The sequence below is a fragment of the Psittacula echo genome (genome assembly GCF_963264785.1).
Source record: "Psittacula echo genome assembly, chromosome: 5".
Lineage (NCBI taxonomy): Eukaryota > Metazoa > Chordata > Aves > Psittaciformes > Psittacidae > Psittacula > Psittacula echo.
In genome coordinates, this window is record NC_137739.1 from 31,953,795 (window position 1) to 31,970,770 (window position 16,976).

Sequence of the window (16,976 nt, forward strand, 5' to 3'; positions counted from 1 at the left end):
GAGATCTGATCTGTGGGGAACTAGGGCTTGAATAGTATATGGCAGAACCTTGTTGTTTTCCTGAAAGTTGATTTTGGATATACCAGCTGTGGAGTTGCAGTGTCCAGACTAGGTATCTATGTCTGACTACTGGATCCACTGCCTGTGAATTTCCATTTTCCCCAGCCCACTGCCTAGTTATTATTGCTGATGGGAGTGTGAGAGTGGAAATAAACATATAAACATATGTCTTATGAAAAACAGTTGCAAACCAATTCAGCAGAATAAACATCTGCCGCTGGAGCTTTTCAGGGTTCAGAGATGTATGTATATAAACATAACACACACACAGAGCTATTTCTGTATGCATGTCTGTTTCTGGTGCTGGTAGCTTTGATGGTGGTGTTCATGTTCATTATTAGCCTATTATGGATGGCAGTTAAAGGAGTAGTGGAGCCCTGGAAGGATGTAGGTGTAGGACTATTCCTCCACATCCCTCATGTGATAAAACTTCCTGGGAGTCTGTTCAATACAGCGTGGTCTTCACTGATTATTTAGTACTAACTGATAACTCAAATACGCTGAGAATAGCTTACATGTGTTTTATGCTGCATATAATTCTGAAATAGGATTATATTCTGTTTATTACAATGAAACGGAGCTTAAATCCAATATTGTGACCCTCGCTAGCCTTTCTAAATTCATGGTAATCTCTTCAGCAGCGAAATGTGATGTCATAAATAAAGATTTCAAATGATAAACAGCAGAGGGTAATGAACTTCTAAAAAATAATTTATGCAAATGTTCCTACCCCTTTCCTACCAATATAATTTCCATACAAAAATAGAGCATGTCAACAGCTGCTAGCTTTTTGCTACTTGTAGAGGTTTTGATAGCAAGAATGGACTTCGTTTGGGCATCATGATTGCACCATAGCTGAATTTGGCTCCTGATCTCTTAACATGTAAGCTGTTGTTTGAATCCTGTAATTCCATGTTGAATTGCTATTTAGATCCAGAAATTGCATCATTCTCATATGTATAAACAGAGAGTCTCTAGGGCTTCTGACTACTCTTCCCTTCACCCACTGTGCTATAATAATGATATATTTAAATGAGCTGTCTGCAAAATACACAATCTTAAAACAAATTAACAATGTTGTTTAGAGGCAGTGGTAAGGTAGGAAGGCAAGAAAAATATTTAGGGAATCATCTGCAAAATGTACTGTGGGACAGAATGGTGTTGTAAGACCTGCTGCTATCTGGAGCTGGAAAAGCTCTTCTCTTTCCTTCTGCACACTTGCTGCAGGTAATTCTGAAGACTGAGAGAAGACCAAGGCAAGAAGGAAGATCCTGCAATTCATTCCCACTATGGAATTTTTATTCCACCACTTCAGGAAAAATACAACCAAGGCAGGTTAATAGAGCCCTGAGTGAATCTGAGGGGCAAGGGCAAGAACGAAGCCAAGAGGGAAAAAAATGTGCACCTTATAGTGGCCCAGTACATCTTTCTGCTCTGCTGATTTGTCAGCATTTCTGGCTTAAAAAAGGGGGAGCAGCTCCACATAGTCCAGGAAAGGTGTAGAGACTTCAATCAGCGGTACAGCAAAGCCTGAATCCAGGGAGTGTGCCGTGTGTGCTGTTCTGCTTAATAACCACCCGCTCCCTGACACAAGTGACTTTGTGTGTAGCTCTCTGACTGTTTATCCAGAGGACAGGTAAGGGTTTTTGAGGAAATTGTACTTTACTGGTGATTTGCACTCTGAGCACGAGCACGGCATGGTGTGCTTGCTTTGTATTGTTGACCTAGTTACTGCTTGTGGCTGTTTGTAAAGATGTACGTACGCTTTGCTTAATTTCAGGATAATTGCTTCACAATCCATTCTGTAGTCTATTTATTACGCCAAGGTATCATTAGATTCTTTTGGGAATTTATATTGAAAAAGGTTGGGAATTACCAGGGAGCAGAGGTTTTTATTAAACGGAAAATTAGCTGAACAAGTATGATCTCCAAAGCTACCACATTCAGGGAATCCCTCTTTAAGCAAGATTCAAATCCATCTCCTGTGCTTTTAATAAAGTCTTAAATATAAAATTCAGTATTAGGACAGGTGAGAGGGTGCTTACTGATCAGTCCTCCTACAAGTAGGAGACTACTTTCAATGCAGTATTACCATGGTGTCTCCATTATTTTTGCTATTAATTGTTATGATCTTTGTTTGGATTTTTTTCTTAAGCTAAAGGCTATACATGTCTTATGTTCATTTCAGTTTGAAAGCTATTATAATTCACAGTTACTTAGCATCCTTCCAATATCTGAAGGGGGCCTACACGGATGCTGGAGAGGAACTCTTCATTAGGGACTATAATGACAGGACAAGGGAGAATAGGTTTAAACTAAAATGGGAAATTTAGGTTAGATATAAGGAAGAAGTTCTTTACTGTAAGGGTGGTGAGGCACTGGAATGGGTTGCCCAGGGACACTGCGAATGCTCCGTCCCTGACAGCATTCAAGGCCAGGTTGGACAGAGCCTTGGGTGACATGGTTTAGTGTGAGGTGTCCCTGCCTATGGCAGGGGGGTTGGAACTTGATGATCTTAAGGTCCTTTCCAACCCTAACTCTTCTATGATTCTATTTAAGACACACTTGTCAGTTACACATTCAAAAGCTGTACTTGATGGTCTGTGGTAGCGAGTCTAATACAAACTTTTATGTGTGTGGGACTCACTCCATGCATATCTCTTGAACAACACTGATTTCAGTAGCATAACTTGGATCTAAAACCTAAGGAAAAAAATTGTTGCATGGCATCCAGGGCATCACTTTTAGATATCCCCTAGTATTAATCAGCAGTGATGTAATGTACCTCAGAAATCATAACTGTTCCATATTTCTTAATACCACTGCATTTTTCAATACATATTAAGAGGCTTTTGTGCAGAACTGTAATCCACACATGACATATGTTTTCTTAGGGTGAATATTACTGAGGTTTTTTTTAAATACATTTAAAAACAATAAAAAGATGATCTCTCCTGTTGTCAAATTAATGCATTTTTTATACAATGAATTTTATACTCCATTAGTTTGTAACAAATTAGCAGAATTTAAAGTTCACATGAACCTGCCTGAGGCCATGAGCATTTCCATTAAATATCATTCAGTTGGTATAATTTGATTTAACATTCTGCACTAACTGAGTAGTTTTAGAATGTAATAGTAACTGCAATACTAACTTTTTTACCTTATATGGTGTGTAGACAGAAGTTGTCATTGCTATGGCAAAGTCCTGAGCACTGCTTTTGTCTCCTGTAAGCACCTGTTCCCAGAAATATATTGTGTAAGACTGTGTGCTCACCCATATGGCAAGTAGGTGAAGGAATAACTGAGTCATGCATTTCTTACTTCAGAATGTAACCTTTCAATAATTTCCCACTTGGTCAATTTGCAGTGTTATTATGTAGTCTCAGTATGTAGGATTTCTCTTTCTGTTAGGCAAATCAAGAATGGCACTGCTTGGGCAATGCTGTTATGACAGTAAGAAACTGGTTCAAAACCTCAAAGGCCTAGAAGTGATTCCCTGTAAAGTCAGTAGACGGTTTCCTATTGACTGCACTAGGAACTAGAGCATGTTCCATGAGACTTGAGAAACTCCTTGCAAAGTAGGTATTTTGCTTCCTAGATTATCAGTCAGAATGTATCTGTCTTTTTATTTATGCTGCTTTTATAACTGTGTGGCTTTGTAAGGTGCTCACAGGGAAACTTGAAAACTGCTTCACCTTCTAGGAATTAACACTATACTTCACTGGTGCTTGTAGTATGCTCCATTTACGAGAAGTAGGAGGGCACTGTCTGTATAACATGACTTGTCTTAGCTACTGTTTTTACATTTCTCTAGAGAACTGCGCCGTTAATGGATTTCTAAAAGACATACATAACCATAATTTGGGAAATCATGGAGAGGTTTCCATGTGGCTAATATAAAAGCATTCTGTTGTCCTAGGGTGTAACATATGAAGGTGATTAGCTACAAAAATAAGGTAAATAAGACAACTTTTCAGCTGTGCTCCTTATAATAAGGATGCAAAGTAGAGGAAGAGTTAAAAGACTTCTACAGCTTTCTGCCATCATGGCATCTTTATCAGATGAATTTTTGGCCTCTTTGTAACTCCTGTCACCAGAACACACTTAAGTATGCAGTTATGGACACCTTCCTCAACTGTAAGTTTTTAAGTTCTTAGCCCAGGCAAACACTAAGATTCATTCCACCTGTGCTCAGTGGCTACTGAAGGTGAAGGCAGGTTTTGCTGCCATACTGCTCGATTTGCTTTGCTTTGCTTCACTTTGCTTTAGGGGTGATCGTGTTTTGTCACTTGTGGATTTGTTGTAATAGATGGTTTGCAATTCTGACTTTTATTTATGAAACTTTTTAATTCTTTATCTTTAATTTGTTGCTTTTGCCAACAGCAGGTTACTCCTCTTTCACTTCACTTGGATAGCATGCTGCAGTGTAAAAGTAGTATGTGTGTATGTAAAACTATGCAATGTGTGTTTTATGCTTTGATATACCTCTGGTCTAGAAGAACTGTAGCAAGTATTAGAAAGCACAATTAGATCCGTAACAAGGGAATACAGTTTAAAGTGTGGGTCAGATTTTATCAAAGCTGTAAGCCCTGATGAATTCATGGTAATTTGGACATGCAGATATCATTGATAAATGGTGAAATAAGTCAACTGAACTATAGTGTATTTCTAAGGATTTTGTTGCTTTGCTTTTCTTTCTATGTATTGAACTAGATATAGTTACATGTAACTTCTGGCTTGAAGAATGACTTATTTTGCTGGAACTGTGCGTCAGTGTGATGTAAAAAAGCCAGCGATACTGAAGGGTGGTTTATATCATTTCTGGGTTCACATAGCTGGTGTGCATTGCTTTATTTGTGTTGGTTTTGTTTTTTTTCTAAAAATTTATGTATATCCTTTCTTGCCCTGTGTGCAAACAGACCTGCTTTGCAAGGGATGTAGTTGAAAATTTCTTTCTCAAGGACTTTCCCACTGGTGATTCAGCTATGGCAAAGGTAAGTGAAAACCACTAAGTTGGATGCCTTCTGCATTGTGAAAACACTGCAAGATGAACACTGAAAACAGAGCAAACTTTGCATTGAACAACAGACTTTCTTACAGTTCACTTATGCAGCACTGTAATTACTTCACTCCTAGAGATGGACTTCTCTAGTAATTTTTTAACCTATATTTGAAGAATGAGTTTGACTGTATATATTTTATTTTAAATTGATTAAAAATATTGATACTAGTGGTATAGGGCCTGTGACAATCAATATATCAGGAAGGTACTGAATTTGTTGGATTCTTTGTTGTTTCCTTTCCTGCTCTCAACACAAAGTCAACAGAAGCAGACTATTGGCTGAACGGTTACACCAAGATTACACTTTAGATCCTGTGGGCAATTATAATTTTCTGATTGCCTGTTTTACTGATAAAAAAAAGTCACACCTTATTTCAGTTTCCCATGGGGGAATGGATGCAAAGGGTAACTGAAAAGCATAGGTGTACTACTTTGGCCTTATATTAACACTGTGTATATATTGATTTCCCTTCTGTTAAATATCCAGTTAACAGGCAGGACTATTCTCACAGTTTTTCAGTTGTTACTATTTTGGGTTGTGAGAAGGGATGGAGAATGGTGTGTATTTCTGCCTCTTTTGTTACAAACCAGTATTATTTGCATAGTGAAACTGATACAAGAATGTGATACTATTACATGTAGCTGGGAATTAAAAGAGGTAAAAACTTGTCAAAACTATTCTCTAATCTGCTGACTACTTTATCCAAAGTGTGATTCAAAGCAAGGGAAGAATAACAAAGGAGCAGGGATACTGGACTTCACCTTCTGAATCAGCTTCTGGACCTCAGACTATCTCTTTTGCACGTTTGATTCCTGAGTAAACTGGATAACCAGCCACACTAGATATTCAATTTCAGAACCTTTTGGTGGAGGGAAACACTTTTTCCATGATGTAGGTCAGAGGATATGTCTTTCCACTTCTTTTAACTCCTGTAGGGGCAGCAACAATTTCTGGGTCAGTTTTGCCCCATGCAGAAGGGTTGAGACTGCTTTAAATTGTGCAAGTTGCTTCCCAGTGGTATCGTTGCAAAAACATATGGAAAGGATGTAATTCTTCCCTGTCAATCATTTCTGTATTTTGTTTTCTTCCATTGTAAAAAAGAAAAGAATGTGTAACCTAATCCATGGACTGCTCTGGGAAAGTTAAAAAATTAATGCAAGAAAACCATGTTGACATCTTCAGGTACAAGGTGCTTGAAGAGCGCAACATAACTTCATCTAAAACATGAAAACGTTTATTCCCATTCACTCTTCAAAGAGAATAAGAATATTCATAAGATATTACAAATGTTTAGAATGCATTTATACTGGGATTTCTTAATTACCATGAATCACATCGTTTACCTTTCAGTGAGGATTTGTGTAGAAAGGAAATCAGATCAGAATATCTAATGTCTTTAAAAGCACTAGATTATTTTTCGAGCCTTCTTTAAAAGGTTTTTTTTTTTTTCTGTAGTCCCTTGGGATTCCTAAGAGCAGCTCAGTAAAGCAGATTTCTCACTGAAGCTTAGGAGTACCCTAGAGGGACTCATGAACCTTCCTCATAGTTTTTGGCTTACTTCCTTTTTATTAACAGTTAAGTTGTGGAACAGCGAAGCTGACTTACTGCCTTTTAACCACCATCCCCATCCAGAAGCAAAGCCATAGTTTCACCATCAGTAGTATCAAAAGGAGAAGCACTAGCTCATCCAATTGAGACCAGCTAAACAGCCATAATTTTCTTAATTTACCTAATCTGTTGAAATGGGAATCTGTGAAGGCTTGTAACGAAGTGTTTGGAAGCAGGACGATTCTCAGAGTGTGAGATAGTGAAGCATAAATGATAGAATGTGCTATATACCAGCAGCAGAATTTTCAAAAATATGCAGTTCAGAATCTCTTACCCAAAAGCCCATTTGCATATCATAAATAATGTAACTCTGGGAACACTCTGTACTCTGGAACTTAAGAGATATGTTAACACAGTACAGCACCAGTATAAGTTCTAGTCAGATTGACACGTGAGCAATTACAGGTAAACCTGTGATTAAGCAGTTTTGATTATTGCAGAGAAGGCAGAGCATCCCCAACTTTTGACCTGTTCCCTAGGGCACGTTTTAAATTAAACACGTCTTTTTATATACAAGCTTTGTTTCCCAGAATAAATACCCTTGCATTTTGGTTATATAAGTTATGTTAGGCTTTTTGGTTTAAATTATTACGCATATCTTTGGAAAACATTGTTGATAAGCAAATAGCTAATCCAGCAGAATATCTTAAACAAGTGCTTCCCTGCCCTGACAATCAAATATGTTTAAAACTTTGCTTTGTTGTCTTATTGTCAAGAATTGCCCCATCTCTTTAAAAAGATTGGGAATACTTGAAACTCTTGAAAAATGCTATGAAATTCCAGCCCCACTGAAGGGAATGGTAAAATTTAATTTCAGCAGAACAAAACTTTTTGTGCTGAAGTGAATTAGAATTCCACTCACCTCTTGGAATTTAGGTGGATATAGATGTTCTACTTAATGTTAAAGCCATCATTTAAAACTAAGACAACCAGCAAGGAACTGTGATTGTTCTTTCCTCAGTCTTTCTATTCTCTGAAACACCGTGAAGATCATATTCAGCAGGGCTTGCTTCAGGGTTTATGTGCTGAGTACATGCTGCTATGGCCTTCTCTTCATGTTTCCCATCTGGTATGCAATTGTAAATGAACTGAAAGGCAGATAAGCTGATGCCCAACAGAAAGGACACCATAGGAAGTGATTTTGTCATCTATTACTAGTTGCTTGAGTCACTCTGAGTAGTAGCAATATCCAAGAACTATATATAAGTACAGTAGATATATTGTAACCCTATGTCCTGGGTTCAGCAGCAGCAGTCACTTTTTCTCCTTCTTAGTAGCTGGTGCAGCGCTGTGGTTTTGACTTTCGGCCTGGGAATAATACTGATAAAGCCGAAGTTTTCAGTTGCTGGTCAGAATGTTTACCCTGACCAAGGACTCTGTGAGTCTCATGCTCTGCCGGGGAGGAGGGGAAGCCGGGAGGAAGCGGGGACAGGACACCTGACCCAAACTAGCCAAAGAGGTATTCCATACCACAGCACGTCATGCCCGGGATGTAACTGAGAGCTACCCGGAAGGGCACACTCTCTGCTCTGTCGGGCTCATTTTCGGCAGGTGGTATCGTATTCTCTGCCCTTGTTATTTCCCTTATCATTATTATTATTGATGGTAGCAGCAGTGACTTGTGTTATACCTTAGTTACTGGACTGTTCTTATCTCAACCCGTGGGAGTTACATTCTTTCGATTCTCCTCCCCATCCCTTGGGGCGGGGGGGTGGTGGTGCTGGGGAGTAGAAGCTGCTTGGCTGACTTGCCAACTGGCTTAAATCATGACACCCTATAGGAAATGTTTGAGTTCAATAAAGTGATGGCAAAGCTTTTATGCTTTGATGATGGTAAAATTGTATCACTATATTCAGTCTGCCCATTAGTACCTATTTGTGACTATGGTAAGTCAAAAACTTTAAAGTTGGGAGCTTTCAAACAAGGGGGTTTAAGTCTAATACAAATACTTTTTAAAAGAAGTATCATTACAGCTATCTTGAAATAAGTTAAGATCAGTCTGGATACCAAAGATCAAATTACCCACTTCATTTAGGTGCAGCTTTATTAATTTCTCCTTTAGTGACACTTACAGACAGCATGGTCTGTATAACAAAGGGCATTTCCTAAATTGTTAAATCAATAGAGATGATAGTTAATTAAGTTTTACAGTTCTTCTCATGTTCTCATGTCTTATGTTTTCCAGTTCACCACATGGGATATCAAGGTATAAATTGAGCACATTTCTGGTCAGCTCCTTAGAGAATATGAACTAAGTTTTTCATTAATAGTATGTGGGTGTCCCCATATTGTTTTCTAAATTGCCTTACCACTGGCATGCTTTATGTATTTTTTTTCTGACAGTTACACAGTATCAGAGTGGTTCATACAATGCTAAAGCAAATACCTTTAGATTAAACTCTAATTTTAAATAAAAAAAATGTAGATTTACAGCTTCAGGTGCGCTTGCAGCCCAGAAAGCCAACCGTATCCTGGGCTGCATCAAAAGGAGTGTGACCAGCAGGTCGAAGGAGGTGATCCTGCCCCTCTACTCTGCTCTCGTGAGACCTCACTTGGAGTATTGTGTGCAGTTCTGGTGTCCTCAACATAAGAAGGACATGGAACTGTTGGAACAAGTCCAGAGGAGGGCCACGAGGATGATCAGGGGAGTGGAGCACCTCCCGTATGAAGAGAGGCTGAGAAAGTTGGGGCTGTTCAGCCTGGAGAAGAGAAGGCTGCGTGGAGACCTCATAGCAGCCTTCCAGTATCTGAAGGGGGCCTACAAGGATGCTGGGGAGGGACTCTTCATCAGGGACTGTAGTGACAGGACAAGGATTAGTGAGTTCAAACTTAAACGGGAAGTTCAGGTTAGATATAAGGAAGAAGTTCTTTACTGTTAGGGTGGTGAGGCACTGGAATAGGCTGCCCAAGGAAGTTGAGGGTGCTCTATCCCTGGCAGTGTTCAAGGCCAGGTTGGACAGAGCCTTGGGTGGCATGGTTTAGTGTGAGGTGTCCCTGCCCATGGCAGGGGGGTTGAAACTTAATGATCTTAAGCTCCTTTCCAACCCTAATTATTCTGTGATTCTATGATTCTATTAAGTTTGTATGCCTAACTTGTAATCCTTGTATGTATTTGCACTTTTTGTCCTTAGAGCTGCTCCACATGTAAGGAGAAGAGACCTGCTCACAGTCTCTGTACAAGCTGCAATAAGTGGTTGTGCAGCTCATGTACAGAGGAACACAGACATAGCAAGGAAACTGGAGACCACTTCCTGTCTGTATCCCTGAAGGGCTGCACAGGTACTGAAGATGCACTTTGAAATTTTGTTTCTTCTCATATCAGTTATTCAGTCGAAAAAGGGGCAGTTGCAGGCTCTGTGTCATAGATACTATGCTTTTTGCATGTGACTCAGAAGGATATGTATATGTCAATGAGAGATTATGTGATTTTTCTGCAACTTCAGGGCCATTGCCACAATCAGCATTCCACAGTATTTAAAAGTTTTGCATATATGTGTTTCCACACGCCTTTTATGTCTGCAGAGTGATGGGCTATGGTTTGGTAGGCTACAAAAGCAACAGGCATTGCCCTTTGAGTACTTCTTGTCCTCTTTCGAATAAGTTCCTTCAGAAAACTATGGTAAGGCAATTCCTGTGCATATGGACAAGGGAGAGTAACAGACAGTGAAAGGCTGTGATCACTATAGGATGTTCTTTTTCTAAGCCTGGATGTTTCCTGAGCATGACCACTGTATTGACATCAGCAGGCACAAATGAAGCCCACTGTCAAATATGTCTCCTCCCTATAAAATTATAAGCCACACAAAGGATAATGATTTTCTGTTACTGCTTATTATTTTCTTTAGTTATATGCCCCAAATCTGCTGAGGAGTATGCCAACCTAAACTTATATAAGCATTTTTAACCTAAAATAGGAGTTTTTAAATTTTATACAATTAGTTAAGTTTACACTTTGCTCACATATGACATTATTCGTGCTATAGAGTTTGTGCTACACTATCATTCTTCGTCAGGAAGAAGGAGGACAGAACAAGGAATAAACATAGTTGTAGCCCACTGATCATACTTCTTTTTATATTAAATTTTTTCTTTAGAATTTTGCTTGTAGAAGCCTCTATGTTGCCATAGATGGAGTTATTTTAAGTTCTTGGTGTTCATATCAAACAGTTTGAGGCACTTGAGACACGATGTGCTGTTTACCAAAGTGTAAACAAAAAAAGGTCTGTAAGAATAGCAATAACAGCAAAGCACAGATGAAATTTAATATTTTTTATGGGCGTTTTCTAGAGAATAATATAAACTCAAGTACCCCCAAGTCCTCCATCAAATGCTCTGATTGGGTGGACAAATATCTTTTCGAGTTGATCGCAAGATAAGGTCTGGTTTTGAGGCTCTAACTGTTAATAACTTCACTTTGAGCATGATTACCGGCTCATACTGTTAACAAATAATGGTAAGAAAATATACCTGTGGCTTAGTTGTGGATTTGTGTGTGCTGCATAAAGAAAAAGTTGCACACACACAAACTGCTTTCTCATTTAGCCCCTCCTCCCCCCCCCCCCGGGCATTGAATCCTGCCTATTCGTTTTACTTCTGATAAACAATTCCTTCCTTGAGTGGCAGAACTAAAAGAGCCTGGCTTCCCTGAGAACCCTTTCTTTCTTTTTCCTTTGTGGTTACCTGTGCTCTGCGTAACACATCTGATCACCCCCTTGCCACGCAGAGCCCGCAGCTCTGTGACAGTTCCCCATCCATTTGCTCTGCACATCCTCTTGCTTCTGGTCATCTACTGCGCGCTGGGTGAGGCCCAGCTAACACAGCTGAACGGCTGAGCTGGCTGTCAGGCAGCACCTTTAGCCTGGTGACTCCTGAGGTCATGGTGCAGAGCAGAGTGCCAAGTTCTTGTGATTTTTGAGACCTTTAGCCTTCATTTAAATTTATATTTAGAAATTGAGAGTGTGGGGAGGAGCAGGACTAGGCTAGCACAGAAAAATGCCATATTGTAAAAAAAGAGAACAGTTTTTAAGTATCCTGATTTCTTTTTCGTACTGATTCATCCTTTGTGAGTTTGTACTAAAGGCCCACAAAACGAGTACTACTGGTAAGGGATTCACTGTGAGGTGGTGTTGTTACTGGAAACAGCTGTATTTTATTCACCTCCACTGTGTTCTGTAACATCTGGTAGCTTGGGGGAGGTTTTGCTGGTTAGAAGATTTCATCATTTTGAACATGCTTATTGAGAAATAGAATGAGGAGTTATGGGCATGGTCTGTGTCACAGTTCAGTTAAAAACTGTTACTGAACTCCTACATCTAAAACCAGATCTTAGTTTGTAAGCATAAAACCAGACAAATAACACAAACCGGACATCACTTTGATCTCTTCCCACCTTCCCACTAATATTTAGATCTTGCATAGTTGCTCTAGTATATTCTTCCTAGCTAAACTGCTTCTGGAGGTACTATCAAAAAATTCCAGTTCTCTTGTGCCGGACTGTTACTGCTGGTTATGAATATGAAGAGATGCTGAAATGTGGTTCACACATGAGGTAAACTGCACTATTTGCAGTTTTTCAAACACCGATTTTTCCTGACAGTTTGTGTTTGTTTTGTTGTGGTTTTTTTTTTTGTTGTTTTGTTTTGTTTATTTTGTTTTGTTTTTTAAAGACAACCCCAAAAAAACCCTCCTGAAAACTTTCTGGATCTGTGACCACAAGATGCAAAAATGTGGAAATCTGCTTTTGGAGTGAATTTGCTGAGCGCTGGAGAACTAGGTGTTGAGAACATGTGCCTCAGTTTTATGACAGATTAAGCAGCAGCCTTGGAGGAATAAGCTCTGCATTAGCGCCAGGAATTAGTGAACTTTGTTAATTACAAAGTTCTGCAGAGCACTGAAACTGCTTGAAGTCATAAAACCAGAACTTCTTCCTCTTTTAGTCCCAACTTTTTTAAAAGGACATTCAGTACAGTACAGAGTCTTTCCTTGTTAAGTGGAAATTTGTGCTTTGCAATTGGGTAGAAACAATCCTTTTGGCAAAACTTTGTCAGAAGTAAATGATCTGGTGCTGACATACCAACTATTTATAGGCTAGTGCACAAAATAAATATTTTTTCTTTTCTATACTATTTTTTCAGTCTCTCAAGGTTGAGTATGAACTCATCAAAACTCAGCAAAAACTCATCAAAAGTTTGAGTCACTGCAAATTATGCAAGGTGAGGGAGGACTCTATTAGCCAAGATGTGACTGTTTTTCCAGAGTTTACTTCAACTGATCATAGGAACAGGGATTTCAAACTTTCTGTTAGATATTCAAGAGATCCACCTGAGATAAAGAAAATACTGTTGAAAATGGTGACTCAAATGATATTAATTCAGAATTTAGGACTACTGAATTTTCCCTGTTCTTCAGTGAGATTCTTTTCAAGACATTAACAGGGATAGTTGTGGTTAAGATATCTGCTATTAAAAGCGGGCTTGTACCTTTGTTTAGCATTTGATTTGTAAGAATTCAGCTTATTTTAAAGCTGAAGAGTATAGCTCTGAGCTGAGTATACATTAGGTTGAGAATATCATGACCTAGTTGCAGTTCTCACTGATTTGTCAATTGAATCAGGGAATTACATGTGGCAGAGGCTGTGGGTCTATGTTGTAATTAGATATCATTGATTTTTATCCTCAATTTGCGTTTGAAATCTGCTTGTCTCTTAAATCTGACACGGTACTAAAAAACCAACTGATTTCTCTGGGATGATTGCAATCCCCCAAAGGCTAAGGAGCCCTTCAGAGAGAGAAAAATGATGAAATCATTATATAGGATTGTGACTAGGCTTCATTATACTTGGACCTTAAAGACATCATCTTATTATAAATTGGAGTTTAATATGGATAATTTGATCCTAAGTTTTCAGAAAAACAGCTTGCATGATCTGGAGGTACTGAACATTCAGAAGGGCTTTTCCAGCTCATGGATATGGAAGGAGTTATTATGGGCCTTTTATTTTTCTTTTAAGATACAACATCTGACCCCATAGTGGAGGAAAAAATGATCTTTGACATCCACCTTGGTTATACATTGGTTATACAACCTGCTTGGTTTTTTTTTATTTATTTTTTTATTATTTGCATTTTCAGCAGCAGGTTTGAATGCAAAAGTACATATTTGCAGTACTATCATAAAAAAAAAGGCTGTTGAGGTGAGTTTCATTTGTACCTTGATAGAAAAACATATTGGAGTGGGAAAGAAAAACTCATCTGCTCAATTTCCTCTTTTAATAATGCTATTAGCATTTGATTCAATAATAATATAAACCAATAAACTTCCATGAAGAATAAAGCATGAAATACTTCAATAAAACATAAATACTGTAATAAATAATTTATGGCAATGTGAAGTATGTCATGATGTTACATAAAGATCTTTGCCTAATCTATCACAAATTATCTTCTTACACATTATGTTAAGAAGGCAGAGGGGAAAGCCAATTGAACTGGAGGGAGTAACTCTTTTATCTCAGACATATTTAGAGTAGACAGCAATATGGAAAGTAGGAAATTTGGTATATTTTCTTTAGAGCATGGCAATGCTTCTACTTTATGTATCCACTGTTTGTTCTTACTCTTCCTCACATTACTTTTTGGAGTGGAACAGCTTTTAGTGCCTAGTATCAATATCCCCTAGTTGCTGAGGTTTATGTAGTGCATTTACAACAAACACACATTTGAAAAGCAATTGCTTATATGATTGTTCAAGAGCAAAGGATATTCTTGCTTCTGCTGTGACTTCAGTTTTTTTTCAGTATATTTGATTTTCTATGTTTTAAAATACAGCTTTGTTAACTGATTCGCCAGACCAGGTAATTCAAAGTTGTGAGAAAAGTGCCCCAAATCATGAGAGATATTTAAAACTCATGAGACTTTAGAGAAAAATAGGAATTTGGTTTGATGACTTCTTCCTGAACCCCTTTGGTGTGCTCTTTGTAGAATATATAAAGCCAGAAAAAAAAATATAAGCAAACCCTGCTAATATAATCAGGTAGTTCCAGGGTATGGGTCTTTTAAGAGTAACATCAAGACTTTCAATAAAATTGTGAGAGTTTGGCAAGTCTTTTTTTTTATCTATAATAATAATTTTTGTCAGTGACAACACTGCTTTATATTCCTCAGCAACTGACGATGAAGCAAGTGGGCTTTCCTTATTTTGTCCAGTGCACACTCAAGAGCCACTCAAACTGTTTTGTGAGACCTGTGACACCCTTACGTGCCGTAGCTGTCTTCTGACAGAGCATAAGGAACACAGGTACAACACATTGATTGTTTAATCATAATCCTATCTAAAACTGTAGCTAATTTAGATTTAAGACTGTCCATTTCCTGCCAGCTGCACTTGCAGGCTAGTTTAAACTTAAAAGCGACAGCAAACTCAGTTCAGTTCTCTTATGCCCAAGCAGTGTAACATGTGGCTTACTGCCCTAACAGAATCATTCACTGCTTTCTGCAGTGTGTACCTTCCCAATTGTATCGTCTGCCCAGATACTATTTATGCATGCATATAGTTCATTGTGATTCTGCTCAGAGGCACAAGATTAACTCTACTTCACATTGTTTGAGTACTTCTGTTTGTCTTTATAAAAGACATCATGACTGTACAACACCAGAGTTACCGAAGTTTGAGCATGCAGCTTGCCTGTGGAAGCGTGTAAGTCATGTAAGGAATTGTCTGTACTTAGAAACACTTTTTGTGGGATGAGCTTGCCTGTGTGAGGGACGATAGAGTTCAGCTGTCACAGAAAATAGTTGTAGTAGGAAAGAAGCAGGGAACCATGACCAGAGATATTAAGGCAGTTGGTCCCTTAAACTCATCAACTGATCAGTTCGTTACTTATCAACAGAAAAAGAACACAGAGTGAGAATTTCCATTTCTTTCTCAGGTTCAGACATCTTGATGAAGCTTTGCAAAATCAGAGAGTTATCCTGGAAAATGTCATTACCAAAGTGGAAGAGAAAAAAAATGGGATTCAGGTTTCAACTAAACAGATTGAAGACAGGTGATTGCTATGCATTATTTTTTCGTGAAAGTGAGTGATCAGTTAAAATATTTTCACTAAATGCAGGTTAACAGAAGAAAATGCAGATTTTTTTTTTTTTTTTTTTTTTTTTTTTTTTTTTTTTTTTTTTCCTTAGAGGCTAGGAGATAAGAGGAAGATTGGAAATGTCAAATTCATATTTAAGTGCTACTGACAAGTCATGGCATTGTAATGCATGATTCCGTAGTCCTTATAAGGCGTGCGAGAGCTGAAACCTTCAGAGTTATCATTTCTTTGTATAATTTGTTCCTGAACTAGAATTTGAAAATATTATAAATAAAGACTAATTTAAAAATACCTCATTTCTTCAAGAAACCTCAAAGAAGCTGCAATTCCAGGCAAGAGCAATATTAAAATGAAAGTGTTTCATTATATTAACTGGATTTCAGCTACTGATTATATGTTGGCTGTTGGATCTCTCTTCTGCATTAATAAAACCGTTTGAAACACCTTGAAAGAGTACAAATCACAAGTGGTGTCCCTCAGGGGTCTGTTTTGGGACCAATACTGTTCAATATTTTCATCAACAACATAGAAAGTGGGGTAGAGTGCATTTGCAGCAAGTTTGCAGACAACGCTGCTGAGTGGTAGGGGTGACAGCCTGAGGGATGGGATGCCACCCATAGGGACCTGGACAAGCTTGAGAAGTGGGCTCATATGAACCTCCTGAGGTTCAACAAGGCCAAGTGCAAGGTCCTGCATTTGGGTAGAGGCAATCTCTGGTATCAATGCAGGCTGGGGGATGAAGGGATTAAGGGCAGCCTTGTTGAGAAGGACTTGGGGATACTGGTAGATGAAAAAGTGGACATTCGCTGGCAATGTGCATGCCAATCCCAGAAAGCCAGCCATATCCTGGACTGCATCAAAAGCAGTGTGGCCAGCAGGTCAAGGGAGGTGATTCTGGCCCTCTACTCTGCTCCTGTGAGACCCCACCTGAGGTACTGCATTCAGCTCCGGGGTCCTCAGCACAGGAAAAGACATGGATCTATTGGAGGAGGTCCAGAGGAGGCACTTAAAAAATGAGCAGGGAGATGAAGCACCTCTCCTATGAGGACAGTGTGGCAGAGTTGGGTTTGTTTAGCGTGGAGAAAAGAAGGCTCTGGGGCGACCTTATTGTGGCCTTTCAATACTTAGAGGGGGTGTCTAAGAAAGATGGGAAC

The 16,976-nt window shown here is 38.8% G+C and overlaps 1 protein-coding gene across 1 annotated transcript in view; it reads left to right on the forward strand.

Annotated features, from left to right (window-relative positions):
• TRIM66 (tripartite motif containing 66) overlaps positions 1 to 16,976 on the forward strand; it is a gene marked incomplete at both ends in the record, with an annotated part of 49,690 nt that overhangs the window by 5,068 nt on the left and 27,646 nt on the right. The window contains 4 exons of the mRNA XM_080619199.1: positions 4,954 to 5,057; positions 9,866 to 10,013; positions 14,897 to 15,029; positions 15,661 to 15,777. Coding sequence (XP_080475325.1) covers positions 4,954 to 5,057; positions 9,866 to 10,013; positions 14,897 to 15,029; positions 15,661 to 15,777 — 502 coding nt within the window. The remainder of the gene's footprint in view (positions 1 to 4,953; positions 5,058 to 9,865; positions 10,014 to 14,896; positions 15,030 to 15,660; positions 15,778 to 16,976) is intronic.